The 25,693-nt window shown below is 42.5% G+C and overlaps 1 protein-coding gene across 1 annotated transcript in view; it reads left to right on the forward strand.

Moving 5' to 3' along the window:
• Nucleotides 1-1,981: 1,981 nt before the first annotated feature.
• Nucleotides 1,982-25,693, forward strand: part of UGCG (UDP-glucose ceramide glucosyltransferase) — a 40,263-nt gene continuing 16,551 nt past the window's right edge. Inside the window, exons 1-2 of the mRNA XM_082696948.1 lie at nucleotides 1,982-2,560; nucleotides 22,506-22,647. Coding sequence (XP_082553074.1) covers nucleotides 2,463-2,560; nucleotides 22,506-22,647 — 240 coding nt within the window. The 5' untranslated portion in view covers nucleotides 1,982-2,462. The remainder of the gene's footprint in view (nucleotides 2,561-22,505; nucleotides 22,648-25,693) is intronic.

The following is a 25,693-nucleotide window of genomic DNA, read 5'->3' on the forward strand; positions in this document are numbered from 1 at the left end:
ATGGGGTAATGGACAGAGGGAGAAGCCCAATGCTGGGCTTGATCCCAGGACCCTGAGATCATGACCTGAGCCAAAGGCAGACTCTTAACCAACTGAGCCACCCAGGTGCCCCTAAAGTGGTGTTTTTTGCCCCCCCCTTTTTTTTTTAAAGAAGGGAGAGGGGAGGAAGGGGAGAGAATTTTTAGGAGGTGGTACTCAATCTCACAACCCTGAGATCATGACCTGAGCTGAAACCAAAAGTAGGACATAACCAATTGAGCCATTCAGGTGCCCTATGCTAAAGTATTTTTTAAAGTGAGCCCTAGGGATACATGGGTTGCCCAATGGTTAAGCTTCAGATTCAGATTAAGCTTCAGATTTTAGGGTTGTGGGATCAAGGCCCTGCATAGGGGGTAGGAGTCTGCACTCATTGTGGGGTGTGCTTGAGATTCTCTCTTCCCCTTCTATCCCTCCCCCTACACGGGCGCTCGCGCGCACTCTCTCATAAATAAATAAATAAATAGATAGATAACATCTTTTTCTTTTTAAAGTGAATCTTAGAATTAATGAACTACAATGCTGGTGTTTTGAAAATTTCCATTTGTAGTTAATTTGCTGGTAGTATTCTATCCCGCTACAACTTTAGTTCATTAACCAGTAACTCTGAACAACAGAAGTTTCATTTGTAAACATTTGTTCTTTCTTACTGACTTTATCCCAGTAAAACAGAGTCTAGTGAATGCAGTACTGTTTCTCAGTACAGACATTAATTTAAACTCTTCTCTGATTCTAGCTTACTGTTCAACTGTAAATTAAGGTAGTTCATTTAATCAATATCAAACATAATAAATAGCAAGGATAAAGTAACCAACTTCTTTTCAAAATTGAATTCAATTCTGAAATCTCTCAAGGGAGGTCATGGATTATTTAAAGGAAATCACTTGAAATAATAAACACCGTCTAAACATAAAACAATCAAGAAACAATATAAACTCATCCAGGCTAAAGAAACAAACAGAAACATTTAATACGAGATTAAAACATCTCCCTGAACTGATTTAAAATTAAGATAAAGGCTAAATTAACTTACTATCCAAAGCGCCACCGCTTCTTTACATTTTAGAGCAGAGCTGTCCACATGCGTAATTTAAAATTTTCTGGTAACTAGCCACATTTAAGAAGTAAAACAACAAAAGCTGAAATTAGTACTTTTTAATTTAACCCAATGTATCAAAAATATTGTTTCGACATGTCATCAAAACAAAATTTATTCAGGAGGTGGTCTTTGACATCCTGTGTACGGTTTAGACGCACAGGGCGCCTCAATACCTACCGGCCACACTTTCAGGGCTCAATCGCCCCGTAGAACAACCGTATAGGACAGTAGCCTTAGGGGACTTTGATACTGATTCCTGATATTCCGAGTTGAGAATTTCTCTTACACCACACACTGTCTCCATGGTGCTTACAGATCTGTGAGGAGTAAGATTATTTTGCTCTCGGGTCGGTTGCGATCCACGACAACACAGCATGAAAAGCAGTGAGGGAGGAAGGCAATGGGACAGCCAAGCGCCCAGGAGCGTGGCTTGGAGGAGGGCCGAAGCCTCTCCGAGCAGTGCGGGCCGGAGAAGCGGCAGACACAGCTTTGGAAGCTGGATTTCGAGACAACTGGGGCGGCCGCCTAGAACTCCGTGTCTTTCTGCGGGGCGCCCGGAAACACTGGAGCCCGTCAGAGGGCAAGCGGCCTTCGGGCCGGACACAGGGTCACGTGCCGCCACCGCCGAGGGAGGCCGGCGCGCGCCGCAGTGCTGGCCGCCCCGGGGCGCCGCCGCCCGACGCCGAGGGTGAGGCGCGGCCGGAGACTGGAGCCCGCGGGGAAAGCAGGCTCGCGTCCGGCAGAAGCCTCCCGGGGGCGCGCTCCCGACAGGGACGGTGACGCAGCGGGCGCGCGGGCGGCCGGGGTGGGCGGGGAGCCGCGGCGCGCACCGCCCCTTAGAGGGACGGGCGCCGCCGTTCCGGTGGGCGGAGGCGGGGCGGGGCGCGCCGGGGAGTCGGAGCGCTGGCCGCCGGTTTCGATTAGTGCGCGGAGCTGCGGCGGCGGAGCAGGGTGCGGAGTTGTGCGGCCCGGGGCCGGACGGCGAGGCGGCGGGGCGTTGGCATCGGGGGCGCAGGCGCGCAGGGTTCGGCCGGCGACCGCGAGGGTGTGGAGAGGCGAGCCTGAGCGCGGGCCGCGGCCGCTCTGACCACGGAGCCCGGCCACCGCAGCGCCCGCAGCCGCGAGCGCGCCCAGGACCGAGCGCGAACGAGTGCGCGCGGGCGGGGCGCGCAGGCCCTGCCCGCCCCTTCCGTCCCCACCCCCCTCCGCCCCTTCCTTTCCCCACCTTCCTCTCCCCTCCTGCGCCCCCGCGCCGGGCGCCCACCCTGTCTTCCTAGGGGAGCGCGGTCCGCGGCGGCGGCCGGAGCGGGCCGGGCCGGGCCGGGGGATGGCGCTGCTGGACCTGGCCTTGGAGGGAATGGCCGTCTTCGGGTTCATCCTCTTCTTGGTGCTGTGGCTGATGCATTTCATGGCCATCATCTACACGTGAGTGAGGGGCTGCTGGAGGAGCCGTTGGCCCGGGGGCCGGGGCCAGGGCCACGGGTGAGAGGGTGGGAAGATGGGAAGCATTGCGCTTTGGAGAGGATTGGATTCGGGTGGGGGTGGAGAAAGCTAATGCTCATACGGTTCCCCCCATTCCCTTTCCCCTTAGACCAGCTGGGGCGGGGGTCCTTGAGGGGGAAAAGTGATGAGTGAGGGCAACGTTTTGCTGGGCTGCGGGAGACTGCACGGCCAGGGGGGAAGGAGACTGTGCTCTTTCTACGTGTCGGGCGGAAGGTTGCTTGCTTGGTTTCATTGTGTTGGGAATTCGTTTGATTTTTCATCTGGGCCAAAATGTATAGTATGTTGTTGCTGTTGCTGTTTTTTCGATCTGGACGACATTTCTATTATGATGATGATCGTTCCCACTCTACTGGGAGCTGCACACAGCTACCCGGAGACCTCCCTGTGGATTTTCTTCTTCCTGGAAGAGCGCTGTGCTTTTAGATAAGGTGTGGAGCACCTGTCCAGCTTAAAAATGTCCACCAAACCTCCGGGCTGATGTTACAGCCTTGAGTAGTCAGGTCAGCTTGTACATTTCATTGTGGTTTTCTTTCCTTTCGTCCAATTCCTTATTTATAGTGTTGTTTAGATTTGTCCCCTCCTCACTCACACCCCTTTTTCGTAATTCAACAAATAACTCCTTGAGGCCTACTAGATGCCATTCACTGGGGACACAGTGGTGAGGAGGAGAGAATTCTTGGCCTCATAGAGCTTACATTCTAGAAGGGAGAGACAGATAATAAAAATTCGAAGAAGGTTATTTCATATCGTGAAAAAGTCTGTGAATAATATAAAACAGGGTGGTGGGATGAGTAATGACAGAGGGTATGTAGCTGGTTTGACATTTCAGTTTTTTAAATGTTTTTAAAATAAAATCTGTTTTTCTGAAGAAATGGAAGAATCGCATAGAGCACTTTTTTGATGTGGACTCACTGGCATTTTAGCCTGAAAAAGAAAAAAAAAAATGACTATACGTAGTAATCTTTATCACCAACTAGAAGAGGGTATGTGTTAATAGAGGAGATGGAAGGACGTTTAAGAAATTTGTTGCTTTACCCCCCTTTCTTACTACAGAAAAAATATGCTTTTTCTTTTGGAAATTCTGCATTTTGTTAGTATGGAGTGGCATTTCCTGGTATTAGAGAAACATGCTACATTGTAGAAGACATACCAATTTGGATATTGCTGATACTAGTTTTTATAGTTTGTGAGCTGTTGTCGCTGGACACTTTGTGGAGTTCTTTTTTAATGTATGAGTTCTTAAAAATCAATTTTGTTACTTTTTTCCAATCATAAAAATTTTTAAAAAATGCTTAATATGTAAAGAATTTAGACAATACAGAGGGGAATAAAGAAGAAAGTTAAACACACACATCAAAACTCCATTACCTTGTTAATCTTTTGTGACTGCTCTTCCGTGTGTGTGTGTGTGTGTGTGTGTGTGTGTGTATGTGTGTGCGCGCGCACACCTGTAGAGAGAGTGAGAGGGGAGGGGGAGAGAGGAAAGAGGAGTCGACATGATTATTGTTCTGTAGCTTGCTTTTTAAAATTAATCTATTTAGGAAATGCTTTTTGGGAAGCTCTTTTGTACAAGGCACTATTCTAGGTACTTGAAGTAAGGTTGCAGAACAAGACATCCAGGGTTTGCCCAACCTGTTCACATGGAGTTTCCATGTAAAGTGTTATGACCATTTTTTTCCATGTCAATAAATGTATGATCTCTGCATCATTTTAAATAGATGGTGACATTTTTGTTTACGAGGTACTAATATGTATTTGTTGTTATTAGTTGACATTTAGGTTGTCAATTCATAGAGATTACAAACAACACTGGGGTAGATTCATTTGTGTATATTTTGAGAGAGGATGTCCTTAGGTTATATCCCTGAAAGAGGAATTACTGGGCCAGCCTGTGCATTTTAAACTTTGATACATACTGCCCTGTAGAAAATTGTATCTGTTCATAGTCCTGGTAACAATGTATGATGGTACCCATTTCCCCTTACTAAAATATCAGGCTCTTCGCTGTTTCCTGTCTTTTATTTTCATTCCTTTAATTACTGGTTCCATTGAATGTTTTTCATATATTGACATGCTAGTTACGTTTAGTTGTAAATTATATACTCATAATCCTTTGTGCTGCAATCCATTGCCCCATTAGTCTTGATATGAAGATTGTTTTTCTGTGATAGGTTGAAGGTTTTTTCCCCTAGCTTTTTTTTTTTTTTTTTGGTCTTTCAACTATGTTCATATATTTAACATGGAGAAAAATATGTGTGCCTGTGTTTTGGGTTTGCAGGGCTTTTAAAAAAATGTTTCTGATTTGTGTAATTTTATATGTATTTCTCCAATTATTATATAGTTAACATGTTTTTCTTTAGTAATTTAAATTTTCTTTGTTTTGTATTGTTTTTACATTTTATCATGTGATGTACTCATTTTACTTCATGGTATGATGAGAGCCAGACCCTTAATTTTAGGTTCACCTAAATATTTAGCACTTGTCCTCGAATTACTTAGTGGATTATTATTTGATTGTTCCATGGTTTTGAAATACTGTTTTTATTATAGACTAAATTCTTCTGTATACTTACATATATGTCTCAAGGCTCCCAGTGCTGTTTCATTGATCTGTTCCTGTACTAGTATCCACTGTTTTAATTAACGAAATTTATAACCTTACTACTGGTGAGGCAAACCTCCCATTCTTTTCCAAACTTTATTGGCTTTTACACATTTTTACATTTTTACTTACACATTTTTACTTAAAGGTGTAGTTTTAAATTTTTTTCAAGACCCTAAGTAATTTTTTTTTTTAAAGATTTTATTTATCAGAGGGGGGGGGGAGAGTGAGCACAGGCAGACAGAATGGCAGGCAGAGGCAGAGGGAGAAGCAGGCTCCCTGCTGAGCAAGGAGCCCGATGTGGGACTCGATCCCAGGACGCTGGGATCATGACCTGAGCTGAAGGCAGCTGCTTAACCAACTGAGCCACCCAGGCGTCCCAGTAATTTTGTTTTTTAAGTGCAATTTTTGAATCGGAATTGTTAAATTTACAGCTCAATTTGGGAAAATTGGACTTCCTTCAACATAGGACTATGGTATATCCCTTCCTCAATTATATATACATAATGATAAAGTCATACTTATTTAATTAAAATGAACGCTAGCGATGTAGCGTGATATTCCAAGTAACCTGTGCTGTTAGACTGAGACAACTCCATAGTTGTTTTATTTATTTTGTGCCTAGTGATGCACAGCAGAGTTTTATTTAAATATTTTTTTGTTTGAGAATAGTGCAAATACCTAGGTTAGTTAAAATACTACAGAGAGGGGCGCCTGGGTGGCTCAGTGGGTTAAGCCGCTGCCTTCGGCTCAGGTCATGATCTCAGGGTCCTGGGATCGAGTCCCGCGTCGGGCTCTCTGCTCAGCAGGGAGCCTGCTTCCTCCTCTCTCTCTCTCTCTGCCTGCCTCTCTGCCTACTTGTGATCTCTCTCTGTCAAATAAATAAATGGAATCTTTAAAAAAAAAAAAATACTACAGAGAGGCTTTATATTTATTTTCCAATACCTCATGTAGTTACCTTTGTGACCGATAGTAACAGGATCCTGAAAATAGAGGAAGAAAATGCAATTAGTTTATAAGAGATTATGATGAACAGCTAATTAAAGGAATCTTGTGAACACCTTTCTGAAATGGGTAATTCAACATAGAGCAAATAGTCAGCAGCTTAATTTATGTATAAATTAAATCCTGATCTCTCTCCCACCCCCCACCATTTTTGGATAAGTTCCTTTCTTTTGGTACCACCTTCAAAATTACTTAGGTGTTTGGTCTGATTACTTTCTTAATGAAATAAAAATACATCCCAGTTTAATGAGTTATTTTTGGCAGAGGAGTATGGTTTGTGGCCCACCCCGCAAAATGTCTTTAGTGAAATTGCAAACTAGTTAGCTTAACATTTTGATGAGGAAAGCTAAAGAACACTGGCGACAATATTTTGGTTAAAACAGTGTGCTGACATTCTGTATTTTATTGAAAAATAAATTTTCTAAACACATGTTCCTTGTCTCTCAAACCTTTTTTGAAATAAGGTAAAGTGTACATAAAATAAGCAAATATTGAAACTCTCCTACTTTGCACTTGTAACTGGTGGAGATAGAATCTATTTCAAAAACTTATATTGCACCATTATCTGGTTGTCACGTTAAAGAGATGAATCACGGACCCCTAACTGTTAAAAGCTATTAAGTCATGGAAATATTATAGTAGATGGCTAAGGAAAGCTAAAAACTTTAAAAAATGAATTGATTAATAAAGTTAAATACAGTGTTTAATGGTATCTAGTTAATTTAGATTCAATGTTCTATTGAATTGTGTCCCCTTAGAAAGAGACTTAGCTAAGTATTGGCCTGTGTTAAAAAATGGAGTTCAGGGGCACCTGGCTGGCTCAGTTGGTAGAGCATGCAACTCTTGAGGTCAGAGTTGAGAATTTGAGCCCCATATTGAGTGTACAGATTACTAAAAAAAAAGAAACTTAAAAAAAAAAAAAAAAGGGAGCTCAATATGATTAATGCAATAAATAGTTCTTGCTCAAGTTACTCAGATTTTACAAATGTCTCACAATTCCTGTAAGCCTGCAGTTTAAAAAAATAAAAAATGAGGGGTGCCCCGGTGGCTCAGTTGGTTAAGCCTCTGCCTTTGGTTCAGGTTATGATCCTAGGACTTCTGGGAGCAAGCCTTGCTTGGGGCTCCTTCTCCACAGGAAGCCTGTTTCTCCCTCTCTGTCTGCCTGTCATTTTGCCTCCTTGTCCTCTCTGTCTTTGTTGTATAAGTAAAATCTTTTAAAAAATTTAAAAAATTGAGATAATTTATAAGCTAGAAAACTTTTCTTTTTTAAAAAAGATTTTATTTATTTGAGAAATGCGACCATGAGTGGCGGGGGGTAGGGCAGAGGGAGAGAAAGAAGCAAACTTCTTGCTGATCAGGGAGCCCGATGTGGGGTTCCATCCCATTACCCTGAAATCATGACCTGAGCCAAAATCAGGAGTGGGTTGCCCAGCCCACTGAGGCAGCCTTCCTTTCCCATTTTCATACTGAACTGATGCTTAGTCATTTTGTAATATATTCTAGATGACAGACTTTTGTGGGATTACTGCCTCTAGCATTCAAGATAATAGTGAGATTAGAGCCTAAAATTCCGGGCTCTTATTCCCAAGATTTTTTTTGTCCCCTAAAAATAACTAATGATTCTAACCTCAGGCAGAATTGGTTAAGTGATCTTTGAGTTTTTTTCCTTTTTGAGAGCTAGTGTGGTTTGATAGCTTGGGAGCAGCAGTGAAGCCCTACAGAAGTCTGGAACCAGTAATTTTCTTCTCTTTTTAGCCCTTGGGAGCCATATTGCTTCATGATAAGAGTATCTGAGCGAGGCACCTTGCCTTTTTCCCTCCATCTCCCTATTTTTTCTTTTCTCCCTCTCTTTCCATTTCTCCTCCTCATTGGATTATAGTATTTTGTCCTCTGTTTGTAAAGTTCTAATGTTCAGTGCTAGGTTTTATCTTTTTAAGTGACAGGAGGTGCCAGGCTAGTGTGGAAATACTTCTTGTATCTGTAAATATTAACTGCCCTCTAGTAGAGCAGAGGTCTTTCCCTGGAGTTTCCTTTCAAGTTCATACTACCTTTTCAAACCTTCTTAGCACAGCAGCTTTTATATTTGCTGCCTAGCTTTTTAGTGGAATTTAAATACTTATTGTATCAGATGTCTGTGAACATCCTATCAGAAACGAATTGTTTTTAATGTAAATTTTAGCATTTCAAATGTTATTTTTAGATAGCTTGATCTTTGCCTTAAATTCAGTAATGCATTGGTGTTCTAAGTTGTAGTGGAACCTGAGTTGAGAGTTTCTTTTCTAGGTTCAGTTCTGAGGATGCTCTTGGACTTTGGTCACGTGTTGCTCTGTCAGGGTCATTGCTGCCAGGACAACTTCCGGGAGAATGAATGAAGCGATAGAGCCCCCCCCCCTTTTAAAATTATTTTATAAACATATAATGTATTATTAGCCCCAGGGGTACAGGTCTGTGAATCACCAGGTTTACACACTTCACATCACACACCCTCCCCAATGTCCTTTACCCGCCCCCCCCACCCCGCGGTCCACCCTCAGTTTGATTTGTGACATTAAGAGCCTTTTACGGTTTGTCTCCTTCCCGATCCCATCTTGTTTCATTTTTTCTTTTCCTACCCCTCAAACCCCCCACGTTGCATCTCCACTTCCTCATATCAGGGAGATCATATGATAGTTGTCTTTCTACAATTGACTTACTTCGCTAAGCATAATATCCTCTAGGTCCATCCACGTTGGCGCTAGAACCCCTTTAACCTGAGCCTGGGAAGATACCGAATTTAGACGATAGTGTGATTGCTTTAAAAAGCAAAATGACAGTTGTAATTCAGTGATTAATATTCTGTGATGGTTTATTAACTCCATCATCCCACCCTTTTCCTACATCAGGAGGGCAGTACCCTTTATCTCTACTCTAGATAAGTGAAACTGTCTCTGTTCACTGGTATCTTTACCCACAGCCATGCTCGGTTTCTACTTTATTTTTCTTAAGCCTTATCCTCCTGGAGCACTGATACTAGACCATGTGCTTAAAATTTTACCATGGTTCCCCCACTGCCTTCAGGTTAACATTCAGGCTCCTTAACAAGAGACGTGCATAGTTCTTTGAGAACTGAGCCCTTGTACCTAGGTCTTCAGCTATGTGTGTGTGTGTGTGTATTTTTTTTTTTTTTTTAAGATTTTATTTATTTATTTGACAGAGAGAGATCACAAGTAGGCAGAGAGGCTGGCAGGGAGAGGGGGAAGCAGGCTTCCTGCTGAGCTGAGAGCCCAGTGCTGGGCTCCATCCCAGGATCCTGAGATCATGACCTGAGCCAAAGGCAGAGGCTTAACCCACTGAGCCACACAGGTGCCCCAATTCTTCAGCAATATTGAATTACTGAAATTACTGAATTACTGAAATTACTGTAGATGCTGTGTGTTTTCTTTAGAATTCTTTTTCCATCCTTTCCTCCCCCGCCCCTTTTTTGGTTTAACTTCTCATTCAAGTTTGTTTACACTTTAGCTTTTATTTTTTTTTTTTTAATTTAAAATTTTTTTTTTTTTTTTTTTTTTTTTTTTTTTTTTACAGAGATCACAGGCAGGCAGAAAGAGAGAGAGAGAGAGAGAGGGAGGAGGAAACAGGCTCCCTGCTGAGCAGAGAGCCTGATTCGGGGCTCCATCCCTGGGACCCTGGGATCATGACCTGAGCCGAAGGCAGAGGCTTTAACCCACTGAGTCACCCAAGCGCCCTTAGGCTTTAGCTTTTTACTGTGTTAAGTGGCTCTTCCCCCTTCTCCTCCACTTTTTCTTCTTCTTTTTTGAGATTTTATTTATCAGAGACTGATAGGGAAAGTGAGGGCAAGCAGGGTGAGCAGCAGGCAGAGGGAGAGGGAGAAGCAGACTCCCTGCTGAGCAGGGCGCCTGATGTGGGACTCCGTCCCAGGACCCCCGGATCATGACTGGAGCCAAAGGCAGATACTCAACCGACTGAGCCACTCAGGTGTCCCAGGCACCTCTTCTTATATTTTAGTGCTTTGAATTTATGCATCTAAATTGTAAATGTGTGCTCAGTTGTCTCTTTTTCCCAATTAGATTGTAAGCTCTTGAGGGTAGGGGCAGCGTCTTATTTACTGTTCTATGTCCAGTGTGTATTAGGCACTCAGTTACTGCTGGTTGAATGAATGAACTCTGAATTTTTTCCAGTAGTAATGATGGATTTTTCAGTGTCATTAGTTTAGTGTCATTTGGTCCTTGTGATCTGAGGTAGGTGGTCGGATTTGGGGATATTTTTAGCAGTGATGGGCTTCAGTGAAATTTATTGGACCAAATGGAATCTTTATTTCACTATTTCTAATGAATAGCAAGTTAAAATAGGAAATAGGGTTCTGTTAGTGTTTACTTAGAAATCTGAATCCCTCCCCCTCCCCAGGGTTTTCCTATGGGAATGCCTGTCTGGTGATAAATAATCTTTACGCTAAGATCTGACTTTGAGAGGGTGCAGAACCCAGTGCCCTACTCAGTTGGTGTGCAGATCATACGTGCCCCCGCTTTTCCTCCATCCACAGAATTTATTTTATATACAGAATAATTTAAACATCACATTTTGCTTTAGGGAATTTTGTAGAAGAGCATTGGGATAGTCCCATTAGTTTCCTTTTATTTGAAAAGAGTGTAAGCATATGGTATGTTTGAGGGTCTCCTATGTTTCTGAGCACTGTGTACAGGGACCATAGCTTCTGCTAGGCGCCTGGCTTGCTTAGTTACTATTAGCGAAGCTCTGTGCTCTTATCTATTTCCCCTACACTAGGGCCAGCTCTTTTGTCCCCAAAGAATTAGTGAGTTGGGGGGCACCTGGGTGGCTCAGTGGGTTAAAACCTCTGCCTTTGGCTAAGGTCATGATCCCAGGATCCTGGGATCAAACCCTGCATTGGGCTCTCTGGTGAACGGTAAGCCTGCTTCCCCACCTCTCTCTCTGCCTGCCTCTCTGCCTACTTGTGATCTCTGTCTTTAAAATAAATAAAATCTTAAAAAAAAAAAAAAGAATTAGTGAGTTGGAGTGTTTTGGGTAAAAATTAATAAAGATCTGTGACTTGTTTTCAATGGTAATAGAATCTTTTGTATTCTGTGTTATGTAAGTCTACGGTCCAGTGGAAATAGTTTGTGTTTTCCCATAACACTCACTCACTGTTGGTTGTGATGTGTTCCGTGGGGAAGCTTGTGTCTGCCGAGTTCAGGTTGTACCAGAAGGTGTGCTTTGTGTTGCTGAAGAATCCCATTTTGATGCAGTGCTGTTGTTGAAAAGATCGGTGCATTACAGAAGTAGCATGAGTCATGACACATACTCATCATAAACACACGGTAACAGCCTTGCAGGGCACAGTCACAAGTAACAACAACAGAAGCCTTTAATCATGGGAAATCGCAGGCAAGGACTCTGAAGTAGGGGACCTGCTGATACAGCAGTCAGCCTCATTTCACATATTCGCAAGCTTGGAGCAGAGAAGATTAATTCTGAGAATCAGATAAAGTGGTTCATGGGAGCCACCGAGCAGAACTGTTAAAAAAAGCACGGTCTGGGGCTGGTAAGCAAGGTGAACTTTGCTGTCAAGGAATCCACGTTTTCCTTGGAAGCCTTGCAGGAGGATCTTGGGCTGCCTTTCCCGGAGGTGTCTCTTTGCTGTAGATGCTGCTGCCCGCCCACGGAAAGGACACAGCCTGCCCGCCCTCCCGGGACTTTCCCTTCACACCAGGCGTGCCTCCTGAATGAAATTAGGAGAGGAGCCGGTAAAATAAATCATTTGAAGTGGTACGCCCTATCAAATCAAAAACTTGAGAGGAACAGGGAGAGGGAACTACAAGCTTAGGATGAAACAGTAAGCCATAGAAAGAGTAACAATTTTAGAGACTGAGCTCTTAGGAAATAAAAATCACCCAAGATAAAAGAAGGCCATTCCAGCAGCTCAGAAGTTGAAAACCCTAGTGCCAAGAGGCGATTAGATCTCATCAAGCTAAAGCTGCTATAAAATCCAGCAGAACCTCCAAATATTTGAATATTTCTTAACAGGCGCTTGGAGTTCTTTGAAGTGTTCCCTGAATAGATGTCCTTCTAGCTCACAGTGGAAAGCAGGGCCCTGAAGGCCTCTCTGTTTTTTGCGATTCATCCCTCATGACCTTTCGGACTTCACTTACTCTGAGGAAGCACCCCTGCTCCCGTCACCCTACTGGTAGGGACACCCCTGCAGGTGCCCGTGCCTGCTGTCAGCAAACCCCCCCCCCCATGGTGATGGGTCTTAATTACAGGAAAGTGAGTTTTGTGACAGAGTGACTACCTTCTGATTGAGACTTTAATTCAGAAATCATTTCTCGGGAGTGACATACAGAACTTTTCCTGTGCTTTCTGTCTCCCCAGCATTGCTCAGTCACATTTCAGGATCATTTTAGTCTTTAAAAATGAAACAAATCAAAAACATTGACTGGATGTAGAGGAGGTGCATTCCTTTTATATCCAGTGTATTCCTGAAAATTTGATCCAGTCAAATTTCTGAAAACCAAATGGACATAGGTGTTAGGGGAGATTCTGTTTCATAAAGAACTAAGATTATTATCAAAGTCCCAAATTCATGGTTCTGCTGGGCCCGAGGCCTGGGACATGCTACCATTGGATTGAGGGCTTTCCTGGTGTTAGGGGTGGTGTGGAGGGGCCTCCCCCTGACCTGGACTAGCAGGAGAAGGGTGCCTTGTAGCGTTTGCTCTGGGTACCGCCCTGGGCATGGTGATTTTATGGTCAACAAAACACTGTCATCTGGAATCCCTCAGAACGTCTCCGTCCTACGTCTCCGTCCTAGAAGGCAGTGTGCTCGGATTACATAGTAACTGGGAGTTACTCTGCTCGTTGTGTCTGGCCTTCTCTCCACTCTGTGGCAAGCTCTCCCTCTCGCAGAGCCAAGGGAAGGGTTCTTATAGCACTAGAATCCCACATTTTCAGTGAGGCTCTGAGGGTAGAGGAATTCAGAGAAGCCAGGACTGTGCAGCACCTCTGCCCAGTGGAGAACGTTTCCAGTGGTTTGAAAGGAGAGCTCAGGCCACTCTTCAGTGGCTCATTGGTGATATTTATGTTTCTCTCTGTTGTACTTCTTTTGTCTCTGTGCTTTTGGATCATATGTAGAACTTTAAATTGGTTCCTAAATACTGGGCACAATTTTAACTTATAATACAATTTTAGCCTAAATGCTGCATATAATTTAAACTTTGCGTTAAATCTGTCTTACGCCCTCTTTCTACTTGCTTTAACCATGATTTGGGACTTTTGATGATTCTCCTTAACCCCTCCACCCCCACCCAGAGAGCTTGGCTGGCTCAGTCATTAAGCGTCCAACTTGATTTCAGCTCATGAGGTCATGATCTCAGGGTCACAAGACGAGTGCTAGGCTCGAGTGCTACGCGGAGCCTGCTCGCCTGGGTGGCTCAGTGGGTTAAGCCTCTGCTTTCGGCTCAGGTCATGATCTCAGAGTCATGGGATCGAGCCCTGCATAGAGCTCTCTGCTCAGCAGGGAACTGCTTCCTCCTCTCTCTCTGCCTGCCTCTCTGCCTACTTGTGATCTCGCTGTCAAATAAATAAATAAATAAAATCTTAAAAAAAAAAAAAAAGTGTGTTTCTCTCCACCTGCCCTACACCCCTCAAGTGCTCATGCTCTCTCGCTTGCTCTCAAAGGAAAAAAAAAAAAAACCAACAGACACCAACATGGGGGCACCTGGCTGACTCAGTCCAAGGAGCCTGACAGTCTTGATCTTGGGGTTGTGAGTTTGATCCCCATGTTGGGTATAGAGTTGAATTAAAAACAAAATCTTTAAAAAATAAAAGTATATTTAAAAACCGCAACATAATGGCTTAATATTTAAATATCTATGAAAGAATCTTTAAATATATATATGAGTTTCCAGTTCTTCCATTCTGGTGTATAAGCCTCATCAATGTTTGACAATTCTAAATCTCTTACTAGAACTATGGTAACTCAGAGAAGTGAACTATGGTAACTCAGAGAAGTGAGAGATGTCCTTGAAATTAGCAGTTTTAAGAAAAGTTGGCAGTACTAGCTATCATTGAATGCTTACTGTGTGGCTCAGTCTCCTCTATTTCTCACTACTAATTGTCCACACTTAAAAAAAAAAAATGAGATAAAGAAGTATTTTACCAAGGATACTCAGTTACTTTGCTGTGAAACTGGCATAAAAATCCAGGTGATCCGCTCCAGCCGGGGCTCTGAAACCAGCGTGCTGCTCTGTATGGCCAGTGATAACCTAAAAATAACCCGGGAAGTAATCCACAAGGATAGAGTATCTACGCAGGACTTTGTCTTGAGGTTCTGATAACTGGCGACACCGAAAGTTCTGTGGAGGGACCCCCTACTCCTTTTCTGTAGCTTTTCCCATTCTTAGGCCACTTGAACTGCTTCACCGAGGCTTTGTTCTGTGCCGTCCCGGAAAGGCTGATCTTCCTTCACTTCCGGCCCTTCTTGCGTCCTTCTCTTGTCACAGTTACCTAGTCTTCCCAGGTCCATGGTCTCAGCTCGGCCTTCCCTTTGGAGTCCCCAGGGGAGGCCTTTAAAAAAAAAAAATACTGCTTACCTTAGCCCTAGACATTCTGATTTAACGGTCTGAGCAGCGGGCTTTTTTTTTTTTTTTTTTTTTTAAATAAAGCCTCAGGTGATTTTCTTGTGCAGTCAAGGCTGATAACAACTGCCCTAGACTGTCTGTCCACAGTTGTGGCCTCCACCTGTTATCTCTTGGTGTTGTCGGATTCTCCCTCTTGCCAGAACTCCAGAGTTCATCACTCCATCAGCTTGCCCCTCACCTTCCCTCCTGTCAGTCTGCCTTGTTATCCTGAGCCCATCTTACAATTTATAGCTTTTCAACTTTCAAAATCCCGCAGAGGGCAAGCACACAGCCCCATGGGTTAGTTCTGTGACACATTCATGGTCTCAGATCTCTGCCGAGCCTTCAGCGCTGTCTGGCAGTGCTTTCTTTCTTTAGCCCCTGTCACCCATTACTGGCAGAACCTCCTCGAACTCCTCACCCTTCTACCTCAGTCTTGTCAGATTTTCCTAACTCCTGCTCCACACCATGGGTCCCAGCGTGCCATGAATTATTTTAAATGCTCTCTCTTTACCTTTGGCTGGCTTGTTCCCCATACTCTGTGTGCTCAGGTATTAAAGAAGAAAATTATTTTTCCAAAATTAAACTGAAAAACCTTTCTCCATCTAGTTCCTTTGGCCAGAGTAACTTACTCAGATCAGATCTCAGGAGAAATTGTTACCACGTTGCACTTCTCATTCATTTGCTTCTCAGCCTGTTTTCATTGACCTGCCCCTGCCCACGGTGCTCCAAGGGCCCCAAGTCCACCCAGTGGGGAGAATTCCAGTTCTTGTCTTGACCTCTCAGCTGCATTCACTGTTGCTCTTCCTTGAACACTTTTTTTTTTTTTAAGATTTTATTTATTTATTTGACAGAGAGAGAGTGATCACAAGTAGACAGAGAGGCAGGCAGAGAGAAAGGGGAAAGCAGGCTCCCTGCTGAGCAGAGGACCCCTCCCCGCCCCAATGCAGGGCTCCATCCCAGGACCCTGAGATCATGACCTGCCAAAGGCAGAGGCTGAACCCACTGAGCCACCCAGGTGCCCCCCTCTTGAACACTTTCAAAAAGAGAAACAACTTAGCCAAATAAAGCCTTCTTTACTAAATCCTTTTTTCCTGCCTTTCTGCTTCTTGGGTTACTCACTTACAGTCCCCTTCATGCATGACCGGCCCTCTCTCTGTTCCGTTGATCTGTGGCTAACTGCTGATGGCACACTTTGCCCACAAGAGCTCATGTATTTAACAAACTCTGGAGGGCTCCATATTTTTGTCTCTGAACTATCCTTAACTTCTGAGCTCTGTATATGCTTATTTACTCTTATTTAGTAGGTGTTTTTTTTTTTTTCTTAATTGAGATACATGTACTGTTCATTATTATTTTGCTGGAGCCTGGAGAATTTGTAGTCTGCTGTAATGTGGCTCACTGCTGGCCTGCATCAGAATCATTTGGGATAATAACTGATAACTGGCTTGTGAAAATACAGATTCTGAACTTCTACAACTGGTCCATTAAACTGCAGCTTTTACCGCGAGGCATTATATATGTAAATTTAGAAAAACACTCATCTCCTGGCCTGGAAATCGTTTCTAGGCAGTAAGCCTGGGCCGTTGGAGAGCTTACTTCATTTGTTTTCCATGTCGCAGGAGCCCGGATCCTCCTTCACCGTATGTCCGGTTATCTTAGAAAACCATTGTTTGCCAGGGGCGCCTGGGTGGCTCAGTGGGTTAAGCCTCTGCCTTCGGCTCAGGTCATGATCTCAAGAGTCCTGAGATCGAGCCCCACACTGGGCTCTCTGCTCTGCATGGGGCCTGCTTCCTCCGCTCTCTCTGCCTGCCTCTCTGCCTACTTGTGATCTCTGTCAAATAAAAAAATCTTAAAAAAAAAAAACAAACCAAACCATTGTTTCCCATGTTTTGTCTGGTTTTTAAAAAATTGCTTCAGGTGGGCAAGCAAATCCAGTCCCTATTTCTTCATCTTGTCCAAAATTTTAAGTCCAGGGGTGGGGTGGGGTTTAGGCCAGGGTTTTTGATACTTGTGTAAAGACAGAGACAAGGCTGCAGACTGTGTGTATTAGCCCCAAATTGGAAATAACCCAAACGCCCATCAACGGAAGGTAACTAAATAAAGTGTGGTGTATTAATACAAGGAATACGTGCTGTAATAAGAATGAAAGAACTAGGGGCACCTGAGTGAGACAGTCGGTTGAGCGTCGGACTCTTGATTTGGGTTCAAGTCATGATCTCGGGGTCATAAGCTCGAGCCCTGTGTCAGGCCCCATGCTCTACAAAGTTGGCTTGAGGTTCTTTATCCCTCTCCCGTGCCCACACTCCCTCTTGAAAATAAATAAATATTTTTTAGAAAGTGAATCAACTGTAACTAAATGTAACAGCAAAGTTGAGTCTCACAAACATTGAAGTCAAAGAAACCAGACACAAATGAGTACATCCTGTGGGATTCCATTTAGATAAAATTTTAATGCTGGTAGAATTAGTGTGTTGGAAGTCAGGATAGTGGTTACCCTTGAGGAGGAGGGTAGTTAGTTGGGGACATGCCAAGGGCTTTTGGGGTTCTGGTAACAATTCTGCTTCTTGATTTGGAGCCACTGGTTACATGTGTGTTTCACTCTGAGGAGATTCATTGTGCTGTATACTTACATGTGGTCTTTGCTGTATGTGTGTTACCCATCAATAAAAAATACTGTCCTCCACCTTCCAAAAGAAGGACAGGCCCACAGCCAAATACATGATTTGGAGGAAGAACTGGATTCCTAGTGTAGAACCTGAAGGATCCTGACAGAAAGCAAGTCACCTGCTTTAGGCAAGTGGTGGCAATGGGCACCCATGATAAAGCCGTGGCCGGCATGTGGATGCATGCGTTAGGCTCAAGTTCAGTTCTGAGTGATCCAGAACTCCTGCCCTGAGATACCAAAGTTAACACTGGTTTGAAACCAGTAGCCCTTGTAGATCCTGTCAGAGCCACCCCACTTGGAGGACTCCACCACTCGGGCCACTTGTTGAGACTCTGGGCAGACAAGCTGTTGATCATATTTTGAAAAATACTGATTGGTTTACAAAACACTGGCTATGGGCAAGGCACCCACCAGCATTATTTCTCCAGGTGTCAAGCCAAGTTAATATATTTCTTGCTTTAGAACATAGCTTGATTGACTATAACAGTTTTATATGGGGAAGAGCTTCTGTACATGTGCGACTCCCCCATGCAACCGCAGCCCCCAGACAGTCAGGAATTCCCCTGTTCATCGCCGTTCTCACCAGTGCACAGGATAATGGCTGGGGTACATTTGGGGTTCAGAAGTGATTGTTCAGGAGGGGGAATTGCTGAGTAGTCGTGGAACACCACTGTGTGGTAAGCACAGTGCCGAGTGACTGTGTGTGTGACTTAATGGATATTTTACTGTTTCTGATAAACTAATGTGTAACAAGGGGCTTTCTCAGTTGTGTTACGTAAATCGAAAGAGTATTCTCCAAAGTAGGAGTCCTGTATCCTAGAGTATACGCCATGAGATGACTCCTTGAGGTATGAAATACTGGGGGGTGGGAGAGGAGAGATATGGGAGAAACACAAATGGGAATTTTTTTTTAAAAGTCCCATAATACAGTCTGGGTTATCGTTATTTTGAGTAGAAATTTCATATACAGTATTAACCAGTTCTCTTCATCATAAACCTGGAGACAGCTTCATTGCTGTTGGGTGAGTCAGAATGTGTCTGATAAAACATTGCATTCTTGATATGAAAAGATCTCCAAAGGATAGAAGGTATATCTGTATTAGCATTTAAAGTAAAATGTCTTAATAAAGAAGAAGGGAAAGGGGAAATGGAATCCATTCTAGACTGTTTAACACTGTTTAAGTTATCCTTGTTGTTTTTAATCTGAAGACTTGCCAAATTCAGTGGGTTAGTAGGCTGGGTTTCTCTGTGTTGGTCATGAACTCGTGCATGTTTTGATGAATTTAATAGCGCGTAATGATCATGCAGTGGGAAGAGATGAAAAATTCCTGGGATTTCAGGCCTTTTTATTTTATCCTCCATGTCTCACACTGTTCCATGATTTCAGTGTCTTGGCGTCCCATTCTCTTTGTGCCTTCAGGATGTGGCCCATCCTGAATAATTTCTTTGAATCTAGATTCCAGTTCTCCAGTTCTCTTTTGAACTGTCTATGCATTCTTCTGTCCTGTCTGTCTATTGAGTTTCTAGTGTCAGTGATTATAATTTTTATTTCTCTTGGGTTTTGTTCAAGCAGCACAGGTAGTTTGCCTTATGGGTTCCAAACCCATGTGGTTGGGTGTTCTCTTGGAAGACTTTTTCCTTTTATTCCACTTTATTCAGGAGTGAATCCAAGAAGGCAACATCCCCATCTTCCTACTGTGGGCCAGCATTTTTCTACTTTGCCTTTCAGAGATTCCGTATTTCCATAAGGTGGACAGAACAGAGTTCCCTCATTCTTGCCTTCATCTCTGAAACATCACGGACCAACAGATGGCCCTGGGCCAAACAGCCAGCTCTCCCTCACTCAGAGATTTCTCCTCATTTCCAACCTGGGAGGTTCCTTTATTTTCCTAACAGTTCTGTTACATATTTTAAAATGTGTTTTTAATGCATCTATATTAAACATTATAAATATTATGTAAGAATTTGTATGTGTGTGTTGGCTTGTATATGCAGTTTTTTTTTTTTTTTTTTAAGTTTCTGGAAAGATGAGTAAGAAACTAATAATGCTGAGCCTGGGGGGCAGGGGTGAAAGGGAGACTTCTTTCATGTGACTGTCATAATATCTTCAGTGATTTGAACCATGTGAATATGACTGTCAATCAATTAAATATATAAACTTTTTTTTCTCCAGCAGTCTATATGTTCTGTATTGGATAGGTTTCTCCAAATATCTCCAGTCTGCCATTTTGTTAGGTATGGAATAGTGGTCATTTTTGTGGTTATATAAATTTTTATTTATTTTATTATTTTTAAAATTTTTATTTGTTTATTTTAAAAAGATTTTTATTTATTTATTTGATAGAGAGATCACAAGTAGGCATAGAAGCAGGGGGAGGAGGGAAGCAGGCCTCCTGCGGAGCAGAGAGCCCCACATGGGGCTTGATCCCAGGACCCTGGGATCATGACCTGAGCTGAAGGCAGAGGCTTAAACCACTGAGCCACCCAGGTGCCCCTATTTTATTGTTTTTTTAAGAGAGAGAACGCATGCAAGAGTGGCAGCATTGGGGAGCAGGAAGAGAGAGAATCTGAAGCAGGCTCCATCTCACACTCAATCTTATAACCTGAGATCATGACCTGAGCCAAAATCAAGAGTTGGATGCTTAGCCAACTGAGCTGGTTAGGCACCCCTTATTTTATCTTTTTAGAGAGAGAAAGAGAGTACATGCATGTGTGTGGGGTTGAGGGAGGGAGGGAGAGAATCCTAAGCAGGCTCCATATTCAGCACAGGCTCAATCCCATGACCCTGAGATCTCATGACCTCTGAGCTGAAATCAAGATTCGGACGCTTAACCAACAGAGCCACCCAGGTGCCCCAGTGGTTATATAAATTTTAGATCGTGGTTTTTACCTCTGTCCAGCCTCTCGATGAACTTGCTAGATGAATATTTTCCAAACTATCTATGGCAGAGGATCAGCTCTTTAAAATTTTTCCAGTCTGGCACGGACTGATACTTTGGTAAACTACAATAAAAATAAATACTGATCACATGCTTGGGTGGCATGTAAATGTCAGATTGCTGTAAATGTTTCTAAACGCTTTCTTTCCATTTCTTCTCATGGCAGACCAGTAAAACAACTTGCGTGCTAATTGCACTGTGGAGCACTACTGGAAATGGCGCCCCATTATTTTCCAGCTTTTGGGGGCTGTAGATTGATATGGATACCATCTTGTTCTTTAAAAATATCTCTTACTGTTTTAAATGTTTTCCATTGTAGGTAACCCGTTTTCTTTCTGTGAAATGTCCTGTGGCCTTATCTGAAACATCAGATGTTCTCTGTGGCACATCCCTGCCCTTCAATTAGCTGAGCATGAACACATGGCTCACTGCTCTGCCTGACGTCAGTGGTGTACTTTTCAGAAGTCATTCATGGATTAATAGTGTATTTCATCAAATCAGAGATGCATTGATGCTGGCGTTTTCTTGATCTTCTAGAAGGTTTCGTTGGTTGGTTTTCATGCTACTAATTTAGGACTGCCATCTGGCTGCCACCAATTGTTAAGATGCCTTCGATTTCAGAGATGTTAAAATGTGGAAGAATGTGTGTCTTAAAATATCTTGCGCATGGTCCCGTGATTGTTCTAACCTCTAATTACTGTTGAGTGCTTGGAGACTTACTTATAAGAAAGAGGAAAGACTTCAGTAACTTCCTTTAGAAACATCACCACTCTACCGAAAGGCATCTCTTCTCTTTGTTTTCATGCCACGAACATTAACCAGGGCACATTCTTTTTTTTTTTTTTTTTTTTTTTAAGATTTTATTTATTTGTCAGAGAGAAGAGGGAGAGAGAGCAAGCACAGGCAGACAGAATGGCAGGGAGAGGCAGAGGGAGAAGCAGGCTCCCTGCGGAGCAAGGAGCCCAATGTGGGACTCAATCCCAGGACGCTGGGATCATGACCTGAGCCGAAGGCAGCTGCTTAACCAACTGAGCCACCCAGGCGTCCCAACCAGGGCACATTCTAAATGGCGTGGCTTCCCTCCTTAGGAGCCCTGTGCTGTCGTACCCTTGGGATGGACCAGCTCAGAGAACCTTGGCCAACTGACTTGTGTTTTCGTGGCACTGGTGTATCTTCCAATGTCATTAATAGACATTTTGCTCATCATAGAGATTTTTTTCCCCCTTAATTTTGAAATTCACTCTGTTCCACTCCTCCGTTCTGATCTTGTGAATATCAGGAGGTCTGCTAGTTACCCCAGCTTGCCATGCTGGCAGCGTCATGCTTCTTTCAGTTGTGTGTTGTGTGGACTGCTTCTTACAAGTATTTCTCAGATTTTTCTGGTTACATTTCTCCCTCTTTCTGGGGAAGATGGGGATCCCCCCCCCCACTACTGTTGTTGCAGTTCTTGGTCCACATAGATGGCAGGCTGGGAGGAAGGGCAGTTAAGATGTGGGCTAACTATAATTCAGTTCTTCACCATGTATTTATTTATTGGCTGCATACTCTCTGCTGGGCATTGTTCTCATAGCATAAACCACAGTCTTAAGCTCCAGGCTTCATCTGAACATTCATTCTGCTTAGTTCTGGTTTTCCTAAACTGGACATTTATCTGGTTACTTTCCTTCATTTTCAGATAGCTTTTTAAAACTGAGAATTTAATAATTTCTTCTTCTTCCCTTTTTTTTTTTTTTTTTTTTTTTTAAAGATTTTATTTGTTTGACAGAGATCACAAGTAGGCCGAGAGGCCGGCACAGAGAGACGGGGGTGGGATGGTGGGGAGAAGCAGGCTCCCTGCTGAGCAGAGAGCCCTATGTGGAACTCGATCCCAGGACCCTGAGATCATGACCTGAGCCGAAGGCAGCAGCTTAACCCACTGAGCGACCCAGGCGCCCGAATTTAGTAATTGCTTGATAGCTTAACACATTAGGCTGATTTAGCACTAATGTGTTCTCCAGAAATGATGTATACATCCTTTGCTTTTTAGCCGATTACACCTCAACAAGAAGGCAACAGACAAACAGCCATACAGCAAGCTCCCAGGCGTGTCTCTTCTAAAGCCACTGAAAGGAGTAGATCCTAACCTAATCAACAACTTGGAGACCTTCTTCGAATTGGATTACCCCAAAGTAAGTACAACCTTGTACTCATTAGGTATGGATGAGACCTCTTTTTTTGAGGGGGGGGGGGCTTTTCTCTTGTGGTAAATGCTTAGAGAGGCGTCTTTAAAAAAAAAAAAAGATTTTATTTATTTATTTGGCAGATAGAGGTCACAAGTAGGCAGAGAGGCAGACAGAGTGGGGGGAGTGGGAGAAGCAGGCTCCCTGGAGCAGAGAGCCCTGGGGCTCGATCCCAGGACCCTGAGATCATGACCTGAGCCAAAGGCAGAGGCTTAACCCACTGAGTCACCCAGGTGCCTCCTCTTTTTAATTTCTTCCCTCTAATATTCAACCTGTAGTTTCTTAGACAACTTACTAAATCAAGAGATTATGTATCTAGCTTTATTGCAGCTTTTAAAATTGCTTGAAACACTGGTTTTGAATGTGTCTTTATATTTCAGGCAGGTAGTTGCTTGATTTTTCTGTCCATGTGAATTTTGCTTGTGTCTGTTTTGACCCTCAGTGTCTCAGTTTGTCCATAGTTTTTGTCATTTGGAGGCTCTTCCCCTCATTTCTTTAGGACATCTGAAATTGTGAGAAGGAAAATAATATACACACCACATTTCTCATGGTGACAGGTTTTCACACTCATTTCTTTCCTTTTAGCTTGTACTTTTCTCAGTAGCATCAACGAAAAGAATAGAGAAGACACAGATGTGATGTAGCCTTAATACAACTCTTACTAAGTATGTAGACATGAGTATAATTTGGTTATTTTTTTAGTGTTGTTTTTTATATTAGTGCTTTTAAATTTTGGAAGTCTAGGTATTTGAAGCTAATTTGAAGCAAAATAGTTATTTCTTCTAGTTTGTGTGTGTGTGTGTGTGTATGTATTTAATAATTTTAGAGCTCTGATTCATGCATGCAGTACCTGTCCAATACATTGAATATGTAATTTTTTAAAAATAAGATTCATACTTGATTTTTTGAAACTAAAAGTGGAGAAAGTATCCTTTTGTAATTTAGAAAGAATGATACAAATAAATTAGTTGCAAAATAAGTTTTGCAATAAGAAAAATGGAAGGTTTTTAAACCTTATGTAAGTAAATGCAAAGAGAATTTTTCTACTGAAAAATACTCATTATTATTAAATATTTTATTGATTCTAAGCTAGAATCATATATTTGTCCTTGTGAAATTTAATGTCACATTTCAGTTGTTTAATCATCATCCTACCCTTTCCCCCCATTCACCCACTCTGAGAATTTGATTATGGACCTTTTATTTTGGGTCCTTGGGAGATGATAGTCATGGAATTGAATTGGTCACGGAAGTTAATGTGGGCTTTAGTTGTAGAAAGAGTGTCTAAGAATAACCCAGGAATATAGTATCCATTAATCCTGAACATTTGGGATAAGTCAATAGTTGATTTCTTCTTCTGAATGGAGTTTTTTTTTTTTTTTTAATTACAATTTGATATTATCTCAAGAGCTCTAGTTTTTGCTTCTTTTTCCATTTTTATCATTGAGGTATTTAAATTGATCGTGGAGAAAATGGTTTTGATATATACTATAAAATGAGGAACCACATATATAAGAGATTGTTTTAATTCTTTTTTTCAGAACTTTACTAATTATAAAAGTACTGTTTGTTAGCTGTGTAAATAGAAAATAAAGAAAGCGGAGGGAAAGTGCTAAGGACCTGTAATCTAAAGAAAACTTGGACCTCATGGCATTTTTATTGGCTTTTTAAAAAGACCAAGCCCAGTGGCAAATGTTCCACAGGAAACTGAAGTTAAACCACTGAAATCCCACAAATCTGAGTGTGAACAGGCAAGTGGCTGTGTCACCCAGGAGGCATGTAGTCCTGAAACGAATATTTGTGTGACTGCCAGGCCCAGTATACTTTACTATATTGGCTTTTTGTTGAGGGCGAACGTTGTTTTCCAGAAGTATGTCTGGTTTCAGTACGGACATACGATTTTCCTGCTAATTTGATTCAGAACATTATAGACCACTGTAGAAAAAGAACATGTTGAAGTTCATAACTTTTATTTAATTTGGGGTACGTGCAAGAAGATTTACTACTGGTACTTGCCCTGAATTTCTGGGCTTAAATTTTGGTGAGAATCGTTACTGTACTAATTACCCTGAAACATTTCTGTACTTGGCATATCTTGTCAGTCCACTATTTCGGGTTGTTTTGTTTTAAGATTTTATTTATTTGAGAGAGAGAACGCATCAATGGAGTGAGGGCAGGGACTCTGCACTGAGTGCGAAGCCTGACTTGGGGCCCTATCCCAGGACCCTGAGATGATGACCTGAGCCAAAACCAAGAGTTGGGACACTTAACCATCTGTAACTCAGGGGCCCCGATCCACATTTTTGGATATTTATTCCTTGGGGTGTTAAAAAAAAATAAGAATGAAAAAGTCATATAATTGATTTTCTGCAAAACTGAACACTTAGCTTGGGTCAGTATAGATTGCATTTTGGGGGGGAGATTCAGCCACAGAGGGAAGAAGTAGCAATTAGCTTTACGTTAGTAAATTCTGGCCCTATGAGGAGTTTTTAAATTAAATGATCAGAGTTATTACAAGAATGAGGCTGTGGTAATAGTGGTGGGTTTTTCCCCCCTTTTTTTTGCAAATACAGAATTGGTTTAAAATGTTACAAGTCTGGTGCCATGTTTGGACTCTTTATTGCCGGTGGTGTAGTTATCCTTAACAGGAATTATTTCTTACTGAATGGTCTTCTAAACAAAGAATTAGAGAAGACAGAAAAGCAAATCCATTTTCACAAGACCAAGCACAACATATGTGGTGAAACTAGTAAATCTGCAAGATAGGAATTTGCCAAGTAAATTTGGAAAACAATATAGACAATTTCTTGAAAATAAAGAAGTATATAACATTACCTGTCTAGACTTTGAATTCAGAGCTGTGTTCTTACAAAACATCTCCTTCCTGGCATCTGTCTTTCACTCAGAAGTTATCCTAAAGATGAATGCATTAACTTAATAAGTGTATTAATCACTCCATGCCAGAGAATGTTCTAGGCATTTGGGCTCTAAATAT

Source organism: Mustela nivalis (assembly GCF_964662115.1).
Source record: "Mustela nivalis genome assembly, chromosome: 13".
Lineage (NCBI taxonomy): Eukaryota > Metazoa > Chordata > Mammalia > Carnivora > Mustelidae > Mustela > Mustela nivalis.